The sequence below is a fragment of the Salmo trutta genome, chromosome 35 (assembly GCF_901001165.1).
Source record: "Salmo trutta chromosome 35, fSalTru1.1, whole genome shotgun sequence".
NCBI classification, from domain to species: domain Eukaryota; kingdom Metazoa; phylum Chordata; class Actinopteri; order Salmoniformes; family Salmonidae; genus Salmo; species Salmo trutta.
In genome coordinates this window covers 37,001,499-37,027,276 of record NC_042991.1, presented here as the reverse complement: position 1 = coordinate 37,027,276, position 25,778 = coordinate 37,001,499, and the positions used below count along the sequence as shown (strand labels likewise).

The following is a 25,778-nucleotide window of genomic DNA, read 5'->3' as shown; positions in this document are numbered from 1 at the left end:
CAACTCACCGTGAGAATAATTCTTATTTCTCCTTTCCTCGAACTTCCCAAATGCAGGCAGTTGTCTTCCAGAAGTGCGTGTTAGCCTGCGTGTTAGCTGGGTAAAAACAAACATGCATATGGTGACATTGGCGTACAACAAATATAAACACTTTAGATAGCAAGTTGTCTTGAGTTCTTGCTATTATAAAAATTCTCAAAAAACACAAATTACACTCATAGTGTTGCAAACTCACGGGGAACGACGACAGCGCATTGCGAGAATGAATAGTTTTTCACCTGTTGCATTTCCTGATATCGCCCGTAGAGATCACTGAAGTCATCCTAAACTGTCCTGAAACCTTAACCGGATTTACTGGGGATACAAATTGCGCCACTCTTGTAGATCTGCGCAAAGGACTGATCGTCAAGAATAAACTGTTCGAGAGTACCCTGATTTATTGTAGATAATTTTTTATCTTAAAGTTGTATCAGAAAATATACTGTCTATTTATAGTAAAAAATTGTGGAAAAGATTAGCATTATTGATGTCGGAAGTATTTTTCAAAAGCTCTTTTCAATTGAGACAGCGTCCAACGTTTAACATTATTTTGTTATTAACAGAGAATTAATGGGAATAAACAAATAAACGCTGTGATGTTATTTTACGACAGTTTCCCGCAGCGGACGGCAGGACTCGTGCAAGCATGTTGTTTACAAAATGGACAGTTCTCTCTCTTATTTTAGGCTTTAAAACGCGTTTCGTATTGTGAATTGAGAGTGTTAACGTTACAGAAAGATATGGGGGAAGCCGTAGAAAAAGAGTAAGCGTGTGGAACTATCCTCTACATTTCAGAAATGCTTCTCTCTCTGCTTGGGTTTGCTAAATTAGCCATGTTGCTAATTTACAATTCAGCTAACTAGCAAGGAAAAGCTGCATATCTATGTAATCAACCAACCAACAAACCCTGAATTTATTTTTGTAGGCTATTTAAGAGTGAGAATGCTAGGTATGGGTTGAGTATCTAAAAGAGTTAGCTATTTATCCATGTTGTTGCTATGTGACGGTAACTAGCTGATCTGAGCCGAGTGGAGCTGATGATGATGATGATGATGATGATGATGATGATGTCGTCATCAATCAGCTGGTCGAAGCGCATGAAGAAGGAAAAGACGTCACCCTCAACAAGTAAGACCCTCGACCTAACCAAACGTTAGCTACCTAACCCTAATCAACTGCTTTTTGGTAATTGGTTACTATTCTTATCTACACTATATATATATATATATATATATATATATATATATATATATATATATACACAAAAGTATATGGACACACCTTCAAATGAGTCGATTCGTTGCTGACAAGGTGTATAAAATCGAGCACACCGACATGCAATCTCCATAGACAAACATTGGCAGTAGAATGGCCCGTACTGAAGAGCTCAGTGACTTTCAACGTGACACCGTCATAGGATGCCACCTTTCCAATAAGTCAGTTCATCAAATTTCTGCCCTGCTAGAGCTGCCCCCCGGTCAACTGTAAGTGCTGTTATTGTGAACTGGAAACGTTTAGGAGCAACAACGGCTCAGCCGCAAAGCGGTAGGCCATACTAGCTCACAGAACAGGAGTGCTGAAGCGCGTAGCGCATACAAATCCTCTGTCCTCTGTTGCTACACTCACTACCGAGTTCCAAACTGCCTCTGGAAGCAACGTCAGCAGAAAAACTGTTCATTGGGACCTTCATGAAATGGGTTTCCATGGCCGAGCAGCCGCACACAAGCCTAAGATCACCATGCACAATGCCAGGCGTTGGCTGGAGTGGCATAAAGCTCACCGCCATTGGACTCTGGAGCAGTGGAAACGCTTTCTCTGGAGTGATGAACATCACTTCACCATCTGGCAGTCCGACGGACGATTGTGGGTTTGGTGGATGCCAGGAGAACGCTACCTGCCCCAATGAATAGTGTGAAATGTACATTTTTGTGAAGGAGGAATAATGGTCTGGAGCTGTTTTTCATGGTTCAGGCCCCTTAGTTCCAGTGGTGGGAAATCTTAACACAACAGCATACAATGACATTCTAGACAATTCTGTGCTTCCAACTTTGTGGCAACAGTTGGGAGGAGGCCCTTTCCAGTTTCAGCATGACAATGCCCCCCCCGTGCACAAAGCGAGGTCCATAGAGAAATGGTTTGTTGAAATCGGTGTGGAAGAACTTGACTGGTGTGCACAGATCCCTGACCTCAACCACAAAGAACACCTTTGCTCTTGGAAGCAAATCCCTGCACCAATGTTCCAACATCCAGTGGAAATCCTTCCCAGAAGAGTGGAGGCTGTTATAGCAGCAAAGGGGGGACCAACTCCATATTAATGTCCATGATTTTGGAATGAGATGTTTGACGAGCAGGTGTCCACATACTTCTGGTCATGTAGTGTATCTAAAAGCTCCCAGTCCACCACCTCGCCAAAGCCCTTGGGGATGTGTCTTGTGATCCACCAAGTAAACAAAGCCTTATGTCATGCCAGAAACCTGTCTTAAGCTCAAACGGACTTGGCTGCCACCTTGTGATGTTCCTGGTGTATTCACCAATAACCAAACAGACGGGACAAAACAGGGAGTGACCTACCACAATTTGTCCTATAGAAACTCAAATTTTCGTATCCGAATTAAAAACGTTTTGCTACGGTTTGCTAAGTTGTACGCTAATGAATACAACCCTGAATGGACTTACACTAACCTCCTCTTTAAAACTCTTCTTTACACTTCATTATCAGGGTGACGACCAAGAGCTCCGCTTAGTATGGTCTGTCAGCACAGACCAGGCGAGTCGACATCATAGCTGCTGTTCCACCCCACTACCGTGGTGCCCAAACTCAAGGCCAAACCTATCCGCACTGCAAGCGGGGTGTGTGTGTGTGTGTGTGTGTGTGTGTGTGTGTGTGTATGTGTACTTAAAATAGACAAGCATTTAACAAATTGAAATTAAGTTGAAGACAACACAAGGAACGTGTGTACTTGTATCTCTTTGTCCAGATTGCTGTAGTGGCTGTGATGTTTAAACCCCATCGCTGTCCTCACATCAGTTTCACAGGAAACATCCGTGTGTGAGTACATTCATGATGTAGCTTCAGTGAGACCAGAACCACTCTGGCCACAGTGTCCTATTGATTTATACTAAATAATAATTGATTATAAAACATAATTACCAGCTATGTATGTATTTATTTATTAATTTATTTATTGATCAGAAAAATAACCAGCTATTTAATTGTGAATCTGCCTTCTACTCCGAACAGCTACTGTCCAGGTGGTCCGGACTCAGTCTTTGAATACTCCACACAGTCTTACACTGGCTACGAGGTAAACCATTCATAACTGTTCCCCCTAAAGCCTACAAGCTCATTACCAGCTTCCTATGGGCTATTCAGGCATCGAGTCAAAATGGTCTCTTCTATAATTCTTCCCCTGTCAGCTGACATCTATGAGAGCCATCAGAGCACCTTATGAGCCCTACCTGCAGACCAGACATCGGGTAGAACAGGTCAGTGACACCTTCCTGCACACACTTCTAGTTACCCGTCACATTTTTTTGCTCCCATTATGGTTTACGCTACAGAAGTGCTGCTGTAATACAATAATAATGGATTGCATTTACATAGCACTTTTTCCTGTCTGTCTGTCCGGTCTGTCTGTCTGTCCTGTCTCTCTCCTGTCGGTCTGTCCTGTCTCTCTCCTGTCTGTCTGTCCTGTCTCTCTCCTGTCTGTCCGTCCGTCCGTCCGGCCGGGCCACAGTGTGGACAAGGTGTTTATAGTGATGGGAGGAACCTTCATGGCCCTGGCTGAGGAGTGCAGACACTACTTCATCAGGAACCTCCACGACGCCCTGTCAGGACACACCTCTAACAATGTAGCTGAGGCCGTAAGGTAACACTGCTACCCCCTCCCTTGAACCCCTGTCGGGACACGCCTCAAACCCCTGTCGGGACACGCCTCGGACCCCCCCCCCCCGTCGGGACACGCCTCGTACCCCCCCGTCGGGACACGCCTCGTACCCCCCCCCCCCCGTCGGGACACGCCTCGGAAACCCTAACAAGCTAGCAGAAGCTGTCAGGTACTACTAAAGTAGACCCTACGATGTATACTGCTCAAAAAAATAAAGGGAACACTTAAACAACACATCCTGGATCTGAATGAAAGAAATAATCTTATTAAATACTTTTTTCTTTACATAGTTGAATGTGCTGACAACAAAATCACACAAAAATAATCAATGGAAATCCAATTTATCAACACATAGAGGTCTGGATTTGGAGTCACACTCAAAATTAAAGTGGAAAACCACACTACAGGCTGATCCAACTTTGATGTAATGTCCTTAAAACAAGTGAAAATGAGGCTCAGTAGTGTGTGTGGCCTCCACGTGCCTGTATGACCTCCCTACAATGCCTGGGCATGCTCCTGATGAGGTGGCGGATGGTCTCCTGAGGGATCTCCTCCCAGACATGGACTAAAGCATCCGCCAACTCCTGGACAGTCTGTGGTGCAACGTGGCGTTGGTGGATGGAGCGAGACATGATGTCCCAGATGTGCTCAATTGGATTCAGGTCTGGGGAACGGGCAGGCCAGTCCATAGCATCAATGCCTCCCTCTTGCAGGAACTGCTGACACACTCCAGCCACATGAGGTCTAGCATTGTCTTGCATTAGGAGGAACCCAGGGCCAACCGCACCAGCATATGGTCTCACAAGGGGTCTGAGGATCTCATCTCGGTACCTAATGGCAGTCAGGCTACCTCTGGCGAGCACATGGAGGGCTGTGCGACCCCCAAAGAAATGCCACCCCACACCATGACTGACCCACCGCCAAACCGGTCATGCTGGAGGATGTTGCAGGCAGCAGAAATTTCTCCACGGCGTCTCCAGACTCTGTCACGTCTGTCACGTGCTCAGTGTGAACCTGCTTTCATTTGTGAAGAGCACAGGGCACCAGTGGCGAATTTGCCAATCTTGGTGTTGTCTGGCAAATGCCAAACGTCCTGCACGGTGTTGGGCTGTAAGCACAACCCCCACCTGTGGACGTCGGGCCCTCATACCACCCTCATGGAGTCTGTTTCTGACCGTTTGAGCAGACACATGCACATTTGTGGCCTGCTGGAGGTCATTTTGCAGGGCTCTGGCAGTGCTTCTCCTGCTCCTCCATGCACAAAGACGGAGGTAGCGGTCCTGCTGCTGGGTTGTTGCCCTCCTACGGCCTCCTCCACATCTCCTGATGTACTGGCCTGTCTCCTGGTAGCGCCTCCATGCTCTGGACACTACGCTGACAGACACAGCAAACCTTCTTGCCACAGCTCGCATTGATGTGCCATCCTGGATGAGCTGCACTACCTGAGCCACTTGTGTGGGTTGTAGACTCTGTCTCATGCTACCACTAGAGTGAAAGCACCGCCAGCATTCAAAAGTGACCAAAACATCAGCCAGGAAGCATAGGAACTGAGAAGTGGTCTGTTGTCCCACCTGCAGAACCACTCCTTTATTGGGAGTGTCTTGCTAATTGCCTATAATTTCCACCTGTTGTCTATTCCATTTGCACAACAGCATGTGAAATTTATTGTCAATCAGTGTTGCTTCCTAAGTGGACAGTTTGATTTCACAGAAGTGTGATTGACTTGGAGTTACATTGTGTTGTTTAAGTGTTCCCTTTATTTTTTTGAGCAGTGTATATATTATTTGGTAGGACTCTCTGCTCCTTCTGGTCTCTGTGAAATATTTCCTGTCTTGGGTGTAATGGTTAGTTGGTTCCACTAGATGGTGCTGATCTCTAGTTTGAAATGGAGCTGATGCTGCTTCCACCTGCACACAACAATGTTTATTTCTATTGGCACAAGCACTGTTCATAACAAACTGGTCACACCCCTCTTGTTGGTGGAGAGAATTTAGCACGTTTAAAGCTTATTTCCTGCAGTTCTACACATTTTGTCATGAGGTGCAAAGAATATGTTGCAGTTTAAAAGCACATTTTTTGCTATGTCTAGTGTGTATTCATCTGATATGAGTGACTAAACAAATTACAATAATATCTATGGGCTTAAAAACCTAAATTAAAAAAAATAAATAACGTTAGTTGACATGGGCTAATTGATCTGGAGATTTCTAACAAGTTATAATTAGCTCTCCAAGGTATGTAATGACTGACATGACAAGAGGAACTGATTTACATTTTACATTTTAGTCATTTACCAGACGCTCTTATACAGAGCGACTTACAGTAGTGAATGCATACATTTCATACATTTTTTGTATTTTTTTTCGTACTGGTCCCCCGTGGGAATCGAACCCACAACCCTGGCGTTGCAAACACCATGCTCTACCAACTGAGCCACATGGGACTGATGATGTAATACCCAATTTAGAAATTGCAACTTGTGCATGCTACTATTACAACTTTCAAGAGTAAATTTAAAGCCAGACACAGTTCCTTTAAAAAAAACATTTTAAATAGTTAATGTATTTTGGCTGGAGGGGGACCCCCCCCCTGCCGACCCCTCACAACCCACCTAAGGGTTGTCACCCCATAGTTTTGGAACCATTGCTGTAGAACATATTTCATCTATTTCTCAGCCAAGATACTTATACCTTATTAACCTATCAGACAAATGAAGAAGTGTACATTTGATCTGATATTTGTTTAGTTATGAAGAGAGGGGATTATAAAGTTCACCCTACTGTCCCCTACGGCTTGGTGTGCCTTTGGGAGTTACAACATGACTCTCTGCTTTGGCCCTTCACTGCAGAAGGAGGGAGAAGTTTTGTGTGACTTCTGGGAGATCAATAGAAGATTGAGGGATGTGATAGAGGATTTGGGGAATGGAGGTCTGGACCCTGAGGGCTTGTTTGTTAGTCTGTATTTATTCCTTAGTAGCTGATAAGGTGTGTGTGTGTGCGCCCGCGCTTCTGTATTGCTCATCCAGCAGTGTTATCAGCACGTTCGTTAAGACGGATTACTCTAATTGTTGTGGCTGCTTATCAGGCTGAGACGTGGGAGGCTCTTCTCTGCTGTCTGTCTGCACCTGTCTGCCTGCCTGCCTGCCTCTGCACCTGCCTGTCTGCCTCTGCACCTGCCTGTCTGCCTCTGCACCTGCCTGTCTGCCTCTGCACCTGCCTGCCTGCCTCTGCACCTGCCTGCCTGCCTGCGTCTGCACCTGCCTGCCTGTGTAAGCAGGTGTGCTCACTGGCTTGTGTCAATGATAAAGTAGTCATGTTTCTCAGAGTCCCACTAAGCCTCCGTTCGTTTGATTGAGAAAAGCTTCAGTATTTAACAGCCATTCAGATAATAGCATTTTCATTGACGACTATCAGCCAATCGGATGTGTTCTCTGGAGCAATAACTCCTGTGATTTGTCTTAAGTCAGTCATCGGATTGTTAGAATGGACATTATGTTGCCAGTAATAGGTTGGAGGAATATGAGCTGAGATGACTGGTCTAGATGATGACTGTGGTCGTCAAACCTAACGACGGATCTAGATTGTTTTATCGTTTGTCAAACCTGTCCAAGTGGAGAAAATGACAGCCTGACTGAAGAGGCAGATGTCTAATCTCAATTCACTCTGAATCTACCCTCGTTGGTCCTGCAGTTTCAATACATCCTGGATCTGCCCTCCTTGGTCCTACAGTTTCAATACATCCTGGATCTGCTCTCCTTGGTCCTACAGTTTCAATACATCATGAATCTGCTCTCTTTGGTCCTACAGTTTCAATACATCCTGAATCTGCCCTCCTTGGTCCTATAGTTTCAATACATCCTGGATCTGCCCTCCTACAGTTTCAAGGGGGTTGAAGTTACACAGAGAAAATGTAACTTTGTTGTGCCATTTTAATGACGTGATTTATTATGTCCCACGTTTTCCTGCCAGTGACTTGATGGAGTGGGGTTGTCCTGGTACTTGCTCTTGAGATCGAAGTTGCCCCTAATGTAATCGCAGATCTACAGTTGAAGTCGGAAGTTTACATACACCTTAGCCAAATACATTTAAACTCAGTTTTTACAAGAGAGTAAAAATTCCCTGTTTTAGGTCAGTTAGGATCACCACTTTATTTTAAGAATGTGAAATGTCAGAATAATAGTAGAGAGAATGATTTATTTCAGCTTTTATTTATTTCATCACATTCTCAGTAGGTCAGAACTTTACATGCACATGCAATTAGTATTTGGTAGCATTACCTTTAAATTGTTCAACTTGGGTCAAACGTTTCGGGTAGCCTTCCACAAGCTTCCCACAATAAGTTGGGTGAATTTTGGCCCATTCCTCCTGACAGAGCTGGTGTAACTGAGTCAAGTTTGTAGGCCTCCTTGCGCGCACAGACTTTTTCAGTTCTGCCCACAAATTTTCTATAGCACTGAGGTCAGGGCTTTGTGATGGCCACTCCCAATACCTTGACTTTGTTGTCCTTAAGCCATTTTGCCACAACTTTGGAAGTATGCTTGGGGTCATTGTCCATTTGGAAGACCCATTTGCGACCAAGCTTTAACTTCCTGACTGATGTCTTGAGATGTTGCTTCAATATATACACAATTTTCCTCCTTCATGATGCCATCTATTTTGTGAAGTGCTCCAGTCACTCCTACAGCAAAGCAACCCCACAACATGATGCTGCCACCCCTGTGCTTCACGGTTGGGATGGTGTTCTTCGGCTTGCAAGCCTCCCCCTTTTTCCTCCAAACGATGGTCATTATGGCCAAACGGTTCGATTTTTGTTTCATCAGACCAGAGGGCATTTCTCCAAAAAGTACGATCTTTGTCCCCATGTGCAGTTGCAAACCGTAGTCTGGCTTTTTTATGGAGGTTTTGGAGCAGTGGTTTCTTCCTTGCTGAGCGGCCTTTCAGGTTATGTCGATATAGGACTCGTTTTACTGTGGATATAGATACTTTTGTACCTGTTTCCTCCAGCATCTTCACAAGGTCCTTTGCTGTTCTGGGATTGATTTGCACTTTTCGCACCGAAGTACGTTCTGCTCCTTCCTGAGCAGTACGACGGCTGCGTGGTCCCATGGTGTTTATACTTGCGTACTATTGCCTTCAGGCATTTGGAAATTGCTCCCAAGGATGAACCAGACTTATGGAGGTCTACAATTTATTTTCTGAGTTCAAGGTTGATTTCTTTTGATTTTCCCATGATGTCAAGCAAAGAGGCACTGAGTTTGAAGGTAGGCCTTGAAATACATCCACAGGTACACCTCCAATTGACTCAAATGATGTCAATTAGCCTATCAGAAGCTTCTAAAGCCATGACATCATTTTCTGGAATTTTCCAAGCTGTTTAAAGGCACAGTCAACTTAGTGTATGTAAACTTCTGACCCACTGGAATTGTGATTTAAGTGAAATAATTTGTGGAGTGGTTGAAAAAATAGTTTTATTGACTCCAACATAAGTATATGTAAACTTCTGACTTCAACTGTATAATTCCATTATTAAGATTCCTTTATTGTCCAATTGTACACCAGGTCAAACAGGAAGTTTGGTTCTGCTTTATCGCAACCCCTCTGAAATACATGCATACATTTTTTTTTAATTGAACCTTTATTTAACTAGGCAAGTCAGTTAAGAACAAATTCTTATTTACATTCACAGCCTAGGAACAGTGGGTTAACTGCCTTGTTCTGGGGCAGAACGACAGATTTTTACCTTGTCAGCTCGGGTTTTCTATCAAGCAACCTTTTCGGTTACTGGCCCAACGCTCTAACCACTAGGCTACCTGCCGTCCCATACATACACAGAGGTTGGTGTAGGAGGCTAGACGCATTACCCATTACCCTCAATCTGAACCCGTTCAAACATTTGTATCAGCACTGACCTCTTCTCCCTTCTTCTCTCCTCGTTTTAGGTACTCAGAACGCAGTAACACAAAGTGTGTGGGCATCGAGACGCGTCCTGACTACTGTCTGAAGAGACACCTCGGTGACATGCTGGGGTACGGCTGGAGATAAGGGTTCAGAGCGTCGACGAGGACGTAGCACGGGACACCAACAGGGCAGAGGTTAAGGGTCAGGAGGGGGTTTTTGAATGCAGTCGTCATAGCGACTGCTAGTGATATGTCTTTAGTCTAACTCATAGCCGTTGGTACCCCTGGACATGGACTCAGTACTGGTACTCTGTGTATATAGACAAGTTATTACCTCGTACCCCTGGACATGGACTCAGGTACTCTGTGTACATAGACAAGTTATTACCTCGTAGCCCTGGACATGGACTCAGGTACTCTGTGTACATAGACAAGTTATTACCTCGTACCCCTGTACATGGACTCAGGTACTCTGTGTATATAGACAAGTTATCATTAGTTATTGTCTATGTTATTTTTCTCTTCTGTTTCTCTCTGCATTGTTGGGAAGGGCCTGTATTAAGCATTTCAATGTTAGTCTACACCAGTTATTTGACCAAGCATGTGATGAATAAAATGTGTATTTGATCTAAGGGGCAGAGACTCAGAGTTGGAATGGAGTCATAGCTACTAATCATATGTTGTTTAGTCACGACTCGTATGTCACTAGTCATGTCAGTCGTCATAGCTACTGGTCCCGTGTGTCTCAGTTGGTTAAGCACGGCATTTTCAACGCAAGGGTTGTGGGTTTGATTCCCACGGGGGGACTAGTAGGGGGGGGGAAAATGTATGCACTCACTACTGTAACTCGCACTGGATAAGAGCATCTGCTTAGTGACTAAAATGTATCATGTATATGTTAGTCTTAGCCACTGGTTATACAGTGCATTCGGAAAGTATTCAGACCCCTTGACTTTTTCCACATGTTGGATTAACTTGTGTTTTTTTTTTTTTACCCTCATCAATCTACACACAATACCCCATCATCACGAAGTTAAAACAGGTTCAGAAACAACATGAAATATCAAATTTCCGTAAGCATATTCAGACCCTTTACTTAGTACTTTGTTCAAACACCTTTGGCAGCTGTAGTATCTTAAGATACTTCTTAGATTGATGACTCCGGACACGTAACTACATTTTAGTATTTTAATTGTAACTTAGAATTACATTCCCGAGGGGAGTGTACCAGTTTAGCTTCCGTCCTTCTCCTCGCCCCAACCTGGGCTCGAACCAGGGACCCTCTGCACACATCAACAACTGACACCCCACGAAGCATCATTACCCATCGCTCCACAAAAGCCGCGGCCCTTGCAGCGCAAGGGGAACAACTACTAATGGTCGCAGAGCGAGTGACGTCACCCGATTTGAATCGCTATTAGCGCGCACCACCGCTAACTAACTAGCCATTTCACATCGGTTACAGGAGCACCTGGCGTAATTTACCTGATGCTTTCTCAAGGACATTCAGAGACTTGTCCCGAAGCCACTCCTGCCTTGTCTTAGCTGTGTGCTTAGGTTCGTTGTCCTTTTGGAAGGTGAACCTTCACCCCAGTCTGAGAACCTGCTCCAGAGCTCTCAGGATCTCATCAAGAATATCTCTGTACTTTGCTCCGTTCATCTTTCCCTCGATCCTGACTAGTCTCCCCGTCCTTGCCGCTGAATAGCTTTGCCACATTATGATGCTGCCACCACCATGCTTCACCGTAGGGATGGTGCCAGGTTTCCTCCAGATATGACGCTTGGCATTCAGGCTAAAGATCTTGGTTTCATCAGACCAAAGAATCTTGTTTTTTATGGTCTGAGAGTCTTTATGTGCCTTTTGGCAAACTCCAAGCGGGCTGTCATGTGCCTTTTACTGAGGAGTGGCTTCCGTCTGGCCACTCTGTAATAAAGGCCTGATTGGTGGAGTGCTGCAGAGATGGTTGTCCTGGAAAGTTCTCCCATCTCCACAGAGGAACTCTAGAACTTTGTCAGAGTGACCACCGATTGCTCAGTTTGGCCAGGTGGTCAGCTCTAGGAAGAGTCTTGGCGATTCCAATCTTCTTCCATTTAAGAATTATGAAGGCCACTGTATTCTTGGGGACCTTCAATGCTGCAGAAATGTTTTGGTACCCTTGACCAGATCTGTGCCTTGACACAATCCTGTCTAGGAGCTCTAAGGACAGTTCCTTCGACCTCATGGCTTGGTTTTTGCTCTGACATGTACTGTCAACTGTGGGACCTTATATAGACAGGCGTGCGCCTTTCCAAATCATGTCCAATCAATAGAATTTCCCACAGATGGACATTAATGAAGTTGTTGTAGAAACATCTCAAGGATGATCAATGGAAACAGGATGCACCTGAGCTCAATTTCAAATCTCATAGCAAAGGGTCTGAATACTTACGTAAGTAAGGTATTTCTGTAATATTTTTAATGAATTTGCAAAAATGTCTAAACCTGTTGTCATTTTGACATTATGGGGTATTGTGTGATGAGGGGGGGGAAAGTGATTTAATCCATTTTAGAATAACGCTGTAACGTAACAATGTGGAAAAAGGGAAGGGGTCTGAATATTTTCCGAATGCACTGTATGTCAGTAGTGTTACTCCTAGCCACTGGTTATAGCCACTGGTTATTTGTCAGTAGTGTTACTCATAGCTGCTGGTTATTTGTCAGTAGTGTTAATCATAGCTGCTGGTTATTTGTCAGTAGTGTTACTCATTGCCACTGGTTATTTGTCAGCAGTGTTACTCCTAGCTGCTGGTTATTTGTCAGTAGTGTTAATCATAGCCGCTGGTTATTTGTCAGTAGTGTTACTCCTAGCTGCTGGTTATTTGTCAGCAATGTTACTCCTAGCTGCTGGTTATTTGTCAGTAGTGTTACTCATAGCCACTGGTTATTTGTCAGTAGTGTTACTCCTAGCCACTGGTTATTTGTCAGCAGTGTTACTCCTAGCCACTGGTTATTTGTCAGCAGTGTTACTCCTAGCCACTGGTTATTTGTCAGTAGTGTTAATCATAGCCACTGGTTATTTGTCAGTAGTGTTAATCATAGCCGCTGGTTATTTGTCAGTAGTGTTAATCCTAGCCACTGGTTATAGCCGCTGGTTATTTGTCAGTAGTGTTACTCCTAGCCACTGGTTATTTGTCAGCAGTGTTACTCCTAGCCACTGGTTATTTGTCAGTAGTGTTAATCATAGCCACTGGTTATTTGTCAGTAGTGTTAATCATAGCCGCTGGTTATTTGTCAGTAGTGTTAATCCTAGCCACTGGTTATAGCCGCTGGTTATTTGTCAGTAGTGTTACTCCTAGCCACTGGTTATTTGTCAGCAGTGTTAATCCTAGCTGCTGGTTATTTGTCAGTAGTGTTACTCATAGCCGCTTGTTATGTCAGTAGTGTTACTCCTAGCCGCTGGTTATGTCAGTAGTGTTAATCCTAGCTGCTGGTTATTTGTCAGTAGTGTTACTCCTAGCCGCTGGTTATTTGTCAGCAGTGTTAATCATAGCCGCTGGTTATTTGTCAGCAGTGTTAATCATAGCCACTGGTTATTTGTCAGTAGTGTTACTCCTAGCCACTGGTTATTTGTCAGTAGTGTTACTCCTAGCCACTGGTTATTTGTCAGTAGTGTTACTCCTAGCCACTGGTTATTTGTCAGTAGTGTTACTCCTAGCCACTGGTTATTTGTCAGTAGTGTTAATCCTAGCCGCTGGTTATTTGTCAGTAGTGTTACTCCTAGCCACTGGTTATTTGTCAGTAGTGTTACTCCTAGCCGCTGGTTATTTGTCAGTAGTGTTACTCCTAGCCACTGGTTATTTGTCAGTAGTGTTACTCCTAGCCACTGGTTATTTGTCAGTAGTGTTAATCCTAGCCACTGGTTATTTGTCAGTAGTGTTACTCCTAGCCACTGGTTATAGCCACTGGTTATTTGTCAGTAGTGTTAATCCTAACCGCTTTTTATTTGTCAGTAGTGTTAATCTTAGCCACTGGTTATTTGTCAGCACAATGTTGTGTGCGATGTGTCTGTTACAAGCTCACCATGTAATCTGTTTTGTGATCATCATAGTGATTGTGAGGGGGGTGTGTTACGTTTTTGTGTGTGTGTGTGTGTGTGTGTGTGTGTGTGTGTGTGTGTGTGTGTGTGTGTGTGTCCGTCCAGAGGTCACACGGTGAGGGCGGTGTGTGAGTCCTTTCACTTCTCCAAAGATGCAGGATTCAAGGTGGTGTCTCACGTGATGCCTGACCTTCCTAACGTTGGTATGGAGAGAGACAACCAACAGTTCAAAGTGAGTCTCTCTCTCTCTCTCTCACACACACACACACACACACACACACACACACACACACACACACACACACACACTCACACACACACAGCAGGATGTGGAGCAGTATCTATCTACACCTGAGTGTATAAAACATTAAGAACACCTGCTCTTTCCATGACAGACTGACCAGGTGAATCCAGGTTAAAGATAGGATCTCTCTTACTGATGTCACCTGTTAAATCCCCTTCAATCAGTGTAGATGAAGGGGTGGAGACAGGTTAAAGAAGGATTTTTAAGCCTTGGGACAATTTGAGACATGGACTGTGTATGTGTGCCATTCAAAGGGTGAATGGGCAAGACAACATATTCATTTGCCTTTGAACAGCTGCCTTTGAACAGCAGCCTTTGAACAGCTGTAGGTGCCAGGCGCACCGGTTTGTGTCAAGAACTGCAACGCTGCAGGGTTTTTCACGCTCAACAGTTTCCCGTGTGTACCAAGAATGGTCCACCACCCAAAGGACATCCAGCAAACTTGACACAACTGTGGGAAGCATTGGAGTCAACATGGGCCAGCATCCCTGTGGAACGCTTTCGACACCTTGTAGAGTCCGTGACCCGACGAATTGAGGCGTTTCTGAGGGCAAAAGAGGGGGGGGAGGGTGTCCAACTCAATGTTAGGAAAGTGTTCCTAATGTTTGAAATACTCAGTGTATATTGCCAAGAGTTTTACAAGAGAGGATGATGTAGTTTGTCAGCATTTTGTAAAAAGGATCTAAACATATTTACACATGGATACTGTACTTTTTATATTTGAGCAGAACTGCACCTTCAGTTGTCTGTCCCTGATTTTTGAAAGAGCTCCATTTTTTTTATTTTTTTTAATGTGCGATAGCTAATTGTTCCACAGCATGTTGACTGGACCCCACCCACCGCCGCGGTTCTCCATCTCTGCCTGCGTCCCAAACGGTTCCCTATTTAGTGCACTACTTTAACCAGGGCCCTACATAGGGGATAGGGTCCCACTTTGGACACTCGGTCTGTCTCCCGTTCTTATGAACCAGGTAGTCAGCCTGTGGTGACTCATAGCTTCATTTTACAGAGAAGAATCATTTTACAGTGTTTTTTTTTTTAATGGGTAGATCGTTACCGGTCGGAAACCGTAGCAGGCCAGACAATCTGCTGAGGCTTCTGTACTACGCCCTCCTCTCCTCTGCTCTGTTCAGTGTGTGAACATCGTTTTCACACTGCACTAGCCTGGTTACTTACTCATCCACTGTAGTTGCTATGGTAGTGAACCGTGTGTATAGTTGCTATGGTAGTGAACATTTTATCTGTGCAAGCCAGCACAGGATGGTTTGGCACAACAATGGTGTGTGTGTGTGTGTGAGTAAAGGTTTAGGATAGGAGTCCATTCAGAGCCAGCTAGTGTAAAATGACCTCTCTTGTACAGCCTCTGTTATACGTCTGCCTCTTTTGTTCATTTCCAAATGGCTACCAAAACGTTGTTCAGTGTTGCTGCCTGGTACAGATGTAAGAGCATTACCCACACTACTGTCGTGGCCAAAAGTTTTGAGAATGACACAAATATTAATTTTCACAAAGTCTGCTGCCTCAGTTTGTATGATGGAAATTTGCATATACTCCAGAATGTTATGAAGAGTGATTTGATGAATTGCAATTAATTGCAAAGTCCCTCTTTGCCATGCAAATTAACTGAATCCCCAAAAAACATTTCCACTGCATTTCAGCCCTGCCACAAAAGGACCAGCTGACATCATGTCTGATTCTCTCGTTAACACAGGTGTGAGTGTTGACGAGGACAAGGCTGGAGATCACTCTGTCATGCTGATTGAGTTCGAATAACAGACTGGAAGCTTCAAAAGGAGGGTGGTGCTTGGAATCATTGTTCTTCCTCTGTCAATCATGGTTACCTGCAAGGAAACACGTGCCGTCATCATTGCTTTGCACAAAAAGGGCTTCACAGGCAAGGATATTGCTGCCAGTAAGATTGCACCTAAGTCAACCATTTGTCGGATCATCAAGAACTTTAAGGAGAGCAGTTCAATTGTTGTGAAGAAGGCTTCAGGGCGCCCAAGAAAGTCCAGCAAACGCCAGGACCGTCTCATAAAGTTGATTCAGCTGCGGGATCGGGGCACCACCAGTACAGAGCTTGCTCAGGAATGGCAGCAGGTAGGTGTGAGTGCATCTGCACGCACAGTAAGGCAAATACTTTTGGAGGATGACCTGGTGTCAAGAAGGGCAGCAAAGAAGCCACTTCTCTCCAGGAAAAACATTAGGGACAGACTGATATTCTGCTAAAGGTACAGGGATTGGACTGCTGAGGACTGGGGTAAAGTCATTTTCTCTGATGAATCCTCTTTCCGATTGTTTGGGGCATCCGGAAAAAAGCTTGTCCGGAGAAGACAAGGTGAGCGCTACCATCAGTCCTGTGTCATGCCAACAGTAAAGCATCCTGAGACCATTCATGTGTGGGGTTGCTTCTCAGCCAAGGGAGTGGGCTCACTCACAATTTTGCATAAGAACACAGCCATGAATAAAGAATGGTACCAACACATCCTCCGAGAGCAACTTCTCCCAACCATCCAGGAACAGTTTGGTGACGAACAATCCCTTTTCCAGCATGATGGAGCATCTTGCCATATGGCAAAAGTGATAACTAAGTGGCTCGGGGAACAAAACATTGATATTTTGGGTCCATGGCCAGGAATCTCCCCAGACCTTAATCCCATTGAGAACTTGTGGTCAATCCTCAAGAGGCAGGTGGGCAATCAAAACCCCACAAATTCTGACAAACTCCAAGCATTGCTTATGCAAGAATGGGCTGCCATCAGTCAGGATGTGGCCCAGAAGTTAATTCACAGCATGCCAGGGCGGATTGCAGAGGTCTTGAAAAAGAAAGGTCAACACTACAAATACTGACTCTTTGCATCAACTTCATGTAATTGTCAATAAAAGTCTTTGACACTTATGAAATGCTTGTAATTAGACTTCAGTATTCCATAGTAACATCTGACAAAAATATCTAAAGACACTGAAGCAGCAAACTTTGTGAAAATGTAATATTAGTCATTCTCAAAACTTTTGGCCACGACTGTACAGTAGGGGTTTATCAAGTCTACCTGTACTAGACAATCACTCACTTAGTCTAACCTTTTACAATGTCAAGGATCCACAGTCTTCAATAATTAGATGGTATATTATACCGTGGGAATTGAAAATGTTTAAAATATTAGCAATAATGACAGTATAAAATTAAATAATTCACATACTGAGCTAAATTGTATGCTCAAGAAATTTTGGAAATTATTTTATACTAAAACAATTCCTCAGTGAAAGATTATGTTTTAAAAAGTACTTTTCTTTCTCAAAGGTGGAGGTCAAAATGATTGACACCCTTAAAGGTCTTTATAAATAAATTAGTCAGAAGTTTAGTCCCATATTCATAGCACGTATTGACTACATCAAGCTTGTGACTCTCTAAATTTGTTGGATGCATTTTGAAGTTTTGTTTTGGTTGTTTTCAGATTATTTTCGGCCCAATTGAAATGAATGTTAAATAATGTATTTTTAATGCCCGGTATACACACACACCATTCCAACAAAGAAAAGCTGCTTTTTAACATAGTTAGTTCATTAAAAAAACATTTGGAAGGAAAATGATTTCTCTAATATTGTAATTAATTATAAGTTTTAAGTTCAAAGAAATCTGGAAACAGTGGAGTTACTTTAAAATCATAATAAGATCCCATGAACAGGGGAGGAGATCATCCTTCATCAGACCACCTACTCTAAGATGTTTTGTGAATATGGGCCCAGAGTTGCATCACTAACTGGTCCAGACCTCCTACCAGACTTTACCAGAGTTCCTATCAGACTTTACCAGACTTCCTATCAGACTTTACCAGACTTTACCAGAGTTCCTATCAGACTTTACCAGACTTCCTATCAGACTTTACCAGACTTCCTATCAGACTTTACCAGACTTCCTATCAGACTTTACCAGACTTCCTATCAGACTTTACCAGACTTCCTATCAGACTTTACCAGACTTCCTATCAGACTTTACCAGACTTCCTACCAGACTTTACCAGACTTCCTATCAGACTTTACCAGACTTCCTATCAGACTTTACCAGACTTCCTATCAGACTTCCTATCAGACTTCCTATCAGACTTTACCAGACTTCCTATCAGACTTTACCAGACTTCCTACCAGACTTTACCAGACCTATCAGGTACTCTGTATGCCAGTAAAGAGGCCTTACGTGCGTGCGTGTTGGTGTGATGGTAATCGGAGTTTGTGAGAGCAGGATATTTTAATGGGGTATTTGGCCAAATGTCTCCTTCGAGTCACTGTCCTGCTTTCCTATCGTACTGACACACACACACACACACACACACACACACACACACACACACACACACACATCTGCGTCACTGGAAGCTCCTGTTCTTTATCAGCTCCCCCCTCCTCACCTCCCCTGGAGATCACTCTGTGTTCTGCTGTGCTGCTATCACAGGACCCAGCTGGGAGGCTGTCGCTTGGGGTGATAATGGATTCTCATTACAGTATGTCTGTCGACATAACAGTTCCCAAGCTCTCTCTCTCTCTCTCTCTCTCTCTCTCTCTCTCTCTCTCTCTCTCTCGCTCGCTCGCTCGCTCGCTCGCTCGCTCGCTCTCTCATCTACCACTGTGCACCTGGCTCCTCTGAGGCCCAAACAGGACAGGATTGTAAAATCACAAAATTCCCTGGTTTTCTAGAAATCCTAGTTAGAAGATTCCTGGGAAAAGCAGGATATCCGGGGTCCTCCAACTGGGATTTCCCGGAAAACCAGGGAATTTTGCAACCCTAGATGTATATACCACTAGACAGGCTCCACCAGTCTCCTTATCCAGACAGGATATGAATCTACCACTAGGGAGTCTCCTCCAGTCTCCTTATCCAGACAGGATATAAATCTACCACTAGACAGGCTCCTCCAGTCTCCTTATCCAGACAGGATATGAATCTACCACTAGACAGGCTCCACCAGTCTCCTTATCCAGACAGGATATGAATCTACCACTAGGGAGTCTCCTCCAGTCTCCTTATCCAGACAGGATATGAATCTACCACTAGACAGGCTCCACCAGTCCCCTTAGCCAGACAGGATATGAATCTACCACTAGACAGGCTCCTCCAGTCCACTTTGCCAGACAGGAAGGTGATAGGATGTGATAAATATGAATCGGTCTGTCACAGACTGACCAAATAGTCCCTCGTCACTCAGTCCACTTAGTGAGAAGTTTTTAGTTGTTGTTTTTTATTTAATTGAACCTTTTATTTAACTAGGCAAGTCAGTTAAGAACCAATTCTTATTTACAATGACGGCCTAGGAACAGTGGGTTAACTGCCTTGTTCAGGGGCAGAACGACAGATTTTCACCTTGTCAGCTCGGGGGATTCGATCTCGCAACTTTTCGGTTACTGGCCCAACGATCTAATCACCAGGCTACCTGCCTCGAACCACTAGGCTACCTGCCTCGAACCACTAGGCTACCTGCCTCGAACCACCAGGCTACCCTACCGCCCCAGGTCAGGGTAGTTGTTTTGTGTGCTTCTCTACTCCTCCCTACAGACCATATCAACCTCTCGGGAAATATGAGGCTCAAGATGACTGGCCGGTTGGTTCAGACTGATTTATAAGTCCCTTATCACTTGTTTGTCAAGCTCCAAACTCACAAAATCCTATTTCGACTAAGATTGTACCAGAGAGGCTGTTTAAACTTCCTCTTTAACACTTCTAGTATGTCTGTAACCTCTCTGCCCTCCAGGAGTTCTTTGAGATCCCAGCGTTCAGGCCAGATGGGATGAAGCTGTACCCCCACCCTGGTTATCAGGGGTACAGGTCTGTATGAGCTGTGGAAGACCGGTCTCTATAAGAGGTACTCCCCCTCTGCCCTGGTATACCTGGTGCCACCCTGGACAAGAGGGTACCGCGTTCAGAGGTGTGTGTGTGTGTGTGTGTGTGTGGGTGTTATCGCGAGAGGTAGAGGATCTATAAGACCTAAAGCATTTTGTAAAGTATGTACATTATAGTACGTTGTAGTCATTTAGCAGACGCTCTGATCCAGAGATACTACAGTAGTCATTTTGCAGACGCTCTGATCCAGAGATACTACAGTAGTCATTTGGGCAGACGCTCTGATCCAGAGATACTACAGTAGTCATTTAGCAGACGCTCTGATCCAGAGCCACTACAGTAGGGAGTCATTCATCTTAAGATCGCTAGGTGGGACAACCACGTCTGTCATTAAAGTAGCTTTTGTAATTTTTGGGGACTCTTCTATCCTAGCTTCAGGGGGATGCTGGTTCCACCATTTGGGTGCCAAGACAGAGAACAGCTTTATACTACCTAAATTAAGAACAGTGCATTCGGAAAGTATTCAGGCCCAGTGACTTTATCCACATTTTGTTACATTACAGCCTTATTCAACAACAAAACAAATCAGTAAATAAATAAGTGATCAATCTACTGCCACAACCCCATAATGACAAAGCAAAAACAGGATTTTAATTTATAAAAAATTAAAACAAATGTCACATTTACATAAGTATTCAGACCCTTTACTCAGTACTTTGTTGAAGCACCTTTTGGCAGCGATTACAGCTTAGAGTCTTCTAGGGTATGACGCTACAAGCTTGACACACCTGTATTTGGGGAGTTTCTCCCATTTTCTTCTCTGCAGATCCTCTCAAGCTATGTCAGGTTGGATGGGGAGTGTCGCTGCACAGCTATTTTCAGGTCTCTCCAGAGATGTTCGATCGGGTTCAAGTCCAGGCTCTGACTGGGCCACTCAAGGACATTCAGAGACTTGTCCCGAAGCCACTCCTGCGTTGTCTTGGCTGTGTGCTTAGGGTCATTGTCCTGTTGGAAGGTGAACCTTCCGTACTTTGCTCCATTCATCTTTGCCTCAATCCTGACTAGTCTCCCAGTCCCTGCCTCTGAAAAACATTCCCAGCTTGATTTTGCCACCACCATGCTCTTCACCGTAGGGATGGTGCCTGGTTTCCTCTAGAAGAGACGCTTGGCAGTCAGGCCAAAGAGTTCAATCTTAGTTTCACCACAGAATTGTGTTTCTCATGGTCTGAGAGTCTTTAGGTGCCTTTTGGCAAACTCCAAGTGGGCTGTCATGTGCCTTTTACTGAGGAGTGGTTTCCGTCTGGCCACTCTACCATAAAGGCCTGAATAGTGGAGTGCTGCAGAGATGGATGTCCTTCTGGAAGGTTCTCCCATCTCCACAGAGGACACTGGAGCTCTGTCAGAATGACCATCAGGTTCTTGGTCACCTCCCAGACCAAGGCCCTTCTCCCCCGATTGCTCAGTTTGGACGGGCGGCCAGCTCTAGGAAGAGTCTTGGTGGTTCCAAACTTCTTCCATTTAAGAATGATGGAGGCCACTGTGTTCTTGGGGACCTTCGATGCTACATACTTTTTTTGGTACCCTTCCCCAGATCGGTGCCTCGACACAATCCTGTCTCGGGAGCTCTTCGGACAATTCCTTCGACATCATGACGTGTGAGTGTGTGTGCCTTTCCAAATCATGTCCAGTCAATTGCATTTACCACAGGTGGATTTTAATGAAGTTGTTATAGAAACATCTCAAGGATGATCAATGGAAACAGGATGCTCAATTTCAAGTCTCATAGCAAAGGGTCTGAATATTTCAATTTTTTATTTAATACATTTGCAAAAATTTCTAAAACCCTGTTTTTGCTTTGTCATTATGGGATATTGTGTAGATTGCTGATTCTTTTTATTTATTTGATTTAATCCATTTTAGAATAAGGCTGTAACATAATGTGGAAAAAGTCAAGGGGTCTGAATACTGTCCTAAGGCACTGTATTCTTATGTAATGCTGACTACTCCGTATGTAGTCAACATTTCAACTTGGAAACTAGCCAATTAACTATTTTAAAGAAATATGGCTCAGTTCCAAAATCCACATTATCAACCCACTTAGTATGAAGTAATGTACTGCATTAGACATGCCTTCTTAGTGGTATGTTAGCATGGACATTTTAAAACATAGCTAACATGCCATACCACCAGTATGATAAGTTGTATTGCTATTTTGGATATTGGAACACGCCATAAACACACTCCTGTGTGTTGTTTCTCAGGGACATCACCATGCCTCTGGTGAGCTCTGGAGTGGAGCGTGGTAACCGCCGAGAGCTGGCTCTGGAGTGGAGCGTGGTTACCGCCGAGAGCTGGCTCTGGAGTGGAGCGTGGTAGCCGCCGAGAGCTGGCTCTGGAGTGGAGCGTGGTAACCGCCGAGAGCTGGCTCTGGCCGGGATGAAAGACATTGGGACGGAGGTGAGACTTAAACCACATGGAAATACATTGTGTAAAAACATTGTATTATTAAGTAATAAATCCAGAGGTTGTGTGGTATATGGCTAATATACAGCGTTCACTCTCGTAATAATACTTCAAATAGAACAGTGAACTATTTTATTTTATTTATTATTCTTTTTTTTTTACTTGTATGTTGTCTCATTTACACATTTTTCAACCAATCAGCGTCCAGGACCCAAACTACCCGATTTAAAAAAATATATATATATATATATTATTATTTTATATTCTCCATTATAAACTGGCTCGTTCGAGCCCTGAATCCTGATTGGCTGACAGCCATTATCGATCAGGTACATCAGACCGTATAACAAAACATATTTTTACTGCTCTAATTACGTTGGTAATCAGTTTCATAATAGCAATAGGGCACCTCGGGGGTTTGTGGTATATGGCCAATATACCACGGCTAATGGCTGTTCTTAGGAACGATGCAAAGCAGAGTATACAGCCTGGATACAGCCATTAGAAGTGGTATTTTGTCCGTTTACCACAAACCCCCAACGTGCTTTATTGCTGTTATAAACTGGTTACCAATGTAATTAGAACAGTAAACAAATAGTTTGTGTCATACCTGTGGTATACGGTCTGATATACACACGGCTGGAATGCTGTTTCAGCCAATCGGCATCCGCGATCTAAACTACCAGCTTCATAATAATGTATATTTATGATACAATGCTAGGCCGTACTATAGTTGGTCATACATAGCGGTAGTTGGCTAGTTAGGATACGTGATCATAATGTCTTTCTCTCATCCGCTAGTGTCGAGATGTGAGAACAAGAGAAGTGGGAATCCAGGAGATCCATCACAAAGTGCGTCCCTATCAGGTGGAGCTGATTCGTAGAGATTACGTGGCCAACGGTGGCTGGGAGACCATCCTGTCCTACGAGGACCCAGAACAAGACATTCTGATTGGTCTACTGCGTCTGTCGGCGCTGTTCCGCTCAATCATTTCGCCCCGAGCTCAAAGGGGGCGTGTCCATTGTGCGTGAGCTGCACGTCTACGGCAGCGTGGTTCCTGTCAGTAACAGAGACCCCAGCAAGTTCACACACACACACACACACACACACACACTAACCCTGATCCTGGACAGATGTAGAACTACAGCCCAAGCTCTTGTTCCAACACAGCATTATTCAACTATTCCTAGCTACTAAACTAATCATCAAGACCCTTTTTTTTAAGTTGAATCAGCTGTTTTAACATAAAAGACAGTGATTTTATGTTAAGTCTTTTAATGAGTTTTTGTTAAGCTCCGTGGTTGGTTTATCTCTAATTTGTTCTTCCTGTTTGCAGGGCTTTGGGATGATGCTGATGGACGAAGCAGAGAGGAACACGGCTCCGGGAAACTAGCCGTCATCTCAGGTGGAACTATTTTTCTCTCTCTCTCCCTCTCCTCCTCCATGCCAAGGAGACGGATGGTCCAGTCTGTCATTCTAATTCCACAATGTTTTGAATATTCTGTAATATATGATATGTGTCTGTGTTTCAGGTGTGGGAACTAGGAACTACTACAAGGAAGATGGGTTATGAGCTGCAGGGACCGTATATGGTGAAACACCTGGAGGTGTCTGTAGTCAGACTGGGGAATGAAAACCTGTTTTAGTATCATGTATTTTGCGTGTATTGGTAAAATAATATCTTTATTTATTACTAGTATGTGTTTGTTACTTTGGAGACGCTGCAGAGTACATGAACGACAATATGCTTGTGGTATCAGAGGGCACAGTGAGTACAGCATACCAGTCTTAAAGAGCTCATTCCCAAAGTATCCCTTTATCTACTGGCCCAGAGTCAGATGAGGCCCTTTATCTACTGACCCAGAGTCAGATGAGCTCATGGATACCATTTTTATGTCTCTCTGTCCAGTATGAAGGAAGTTGCTAACTAGCATTAGCGTAATGACTAGCATGCTAGCAGATACCCATAGACTTCCAGTCATTGCGCTAATGCTAGTTAGCATCGGCTCAAAAAAACACCTCTAACTTGCTTCGTACGACACAGAGGCATAAAAATGGTGTCCACTTTAGTTCATCTGACTCTGGGGAAGTAGAAAAAGGCGTCATTGCCAAAATCCCGAAATACCCCTTTAAGCTTACATTGAGGAACCAGTGGTCTGTGCTTCCTCGGTCATACAGTCCAGCTTTATGAGAACTTTAGGAGGCTGTTTAATTTCATGGGTTTTAATGAATCATGTTACCAGTGAGATGAGGAAGACTGAATCATACTGGTTGGCTCTCTTCATTGGGGCGGCAGGTAGCCTAGTGGTTAGAGGCAGGTAGCCTAGTGGTTAGAGGCAGGTAGCCTAGTGGTTAGAGGCAGGTAGCCAGGTAGCCTAGTGGTTAGAGGCAGGTAGCCTAGTGGTTAGAGGCAGGTAGCCTAGTGGTTAGAGGCAGGTAGCCAGGTAGCCTAGTGGTTAGAGGCAGGTAGCCTAGTGGTTAGAGCAGGTAGCCTAGTGGTTAGAGGCAGGTAGCCTAGTGGTTGGAGGCAGGTAGCCTAGTGGTTAGAGGCAGGTAGTCTAGTGGTTAGAGGCAGGTAGTCTAGTGGTTAGAGGCAGGTAGTCTAGTGGTTAGAGGCAGGTAGTCTAGTGGTTAGAGGCAGGTAGCCTAGTGGTTAGAGGCAGGTAGCCTAGTGGTTAGAGGCAGGTAGCCTAGTGGTTAGAGGCAGGTAGCCTAGTGGTTAGAGGCAGGTAGCCTAGTGGTTAGCGCGTTGGACTAGTAACCGAAAGGTTGCAAGATCGAATCCTCTGAGCTGACAAGGTAAAAATCTCTCGTTCTGCCCCCTGAACAAGGCAGTTAACCCACTGTTCCCCGGTAGGCCGTCATTGAAAATAAGAATTTGTTCTTAACTGACTTGCCTAGTTAAATAAAGAACAGACTTGGCACTGTATAAATGGACAGTCAGTGGGGAAAGTCCTCTCTCTGAATGTATGTTTTATAATCACATGGTTTTATTTTATAGGGGCAGGACATTAAATTGTGTTATATACACGTTTCTTTTTAAACCTTCTCTGTTAATCTGTGATTTCCTGTTTAGTTGTATTTCAAACATAAATGTTACTTTTTGTTTTGGTGTTGGACATATGATTTCTCTTTCATCTGCTGTTTCATGGAATAAAGTATATTTAACAGTTATTTTAAATGTAGACTCGGCGAAATGACGTTGCCACGAGTAACACCGCAGATATTGAGATGAGCGAGATGCAAGACTTCGCTCTCACACGGTCACTCAGCTGTATC

The 25,778-nt window shown here is 44.1% G+C and overlaps 1 protein-coding gene and 1 pseudogene across 4 annotated transcripts in view; one reads left to right on the top strand and one right to left on the bottom strand.

Moving 5' to 3' along the window:
- The window catches only part of LOC115175148 (kinesin-like protein KIF13B), a 65,798-nt gene extending 65,374 nt beyond the window's left edge, over positions 1-424 (bottom strand). For 3 of the 4 annotated variants that reach the window (XM_029734370.1, XM_029734371.1, XM_029734369.1), the window contains exons 1-2: positions 279-424; positions 9-96 (exon numbers count right to left, since the gene is read on the bottom strand). In XM_029734370.1, the coding sequence (XP_029590230.1) occupies positions 9-96; positions 279-287 (97 nt within the window). In that variant the 5' untranslated portion in view covers positions 288-424. Of the gene's footprint in view, positions 1-8; positions 97-235 lie in introns of all 4 variants that reach the window. The other variant, XM_029734372.1, reaches the window with a different exon arrangement.
- Positions 425-981: 557 nt separating this feature from the next.
- Positions 982-24,193, top strand: LOC115175204 (elongator complex protein 3-like; annotated as a pseudogene).
- The last annotated feature ends 1,585 nt before the right edge of the window (positions 24,194-25,778 follow it).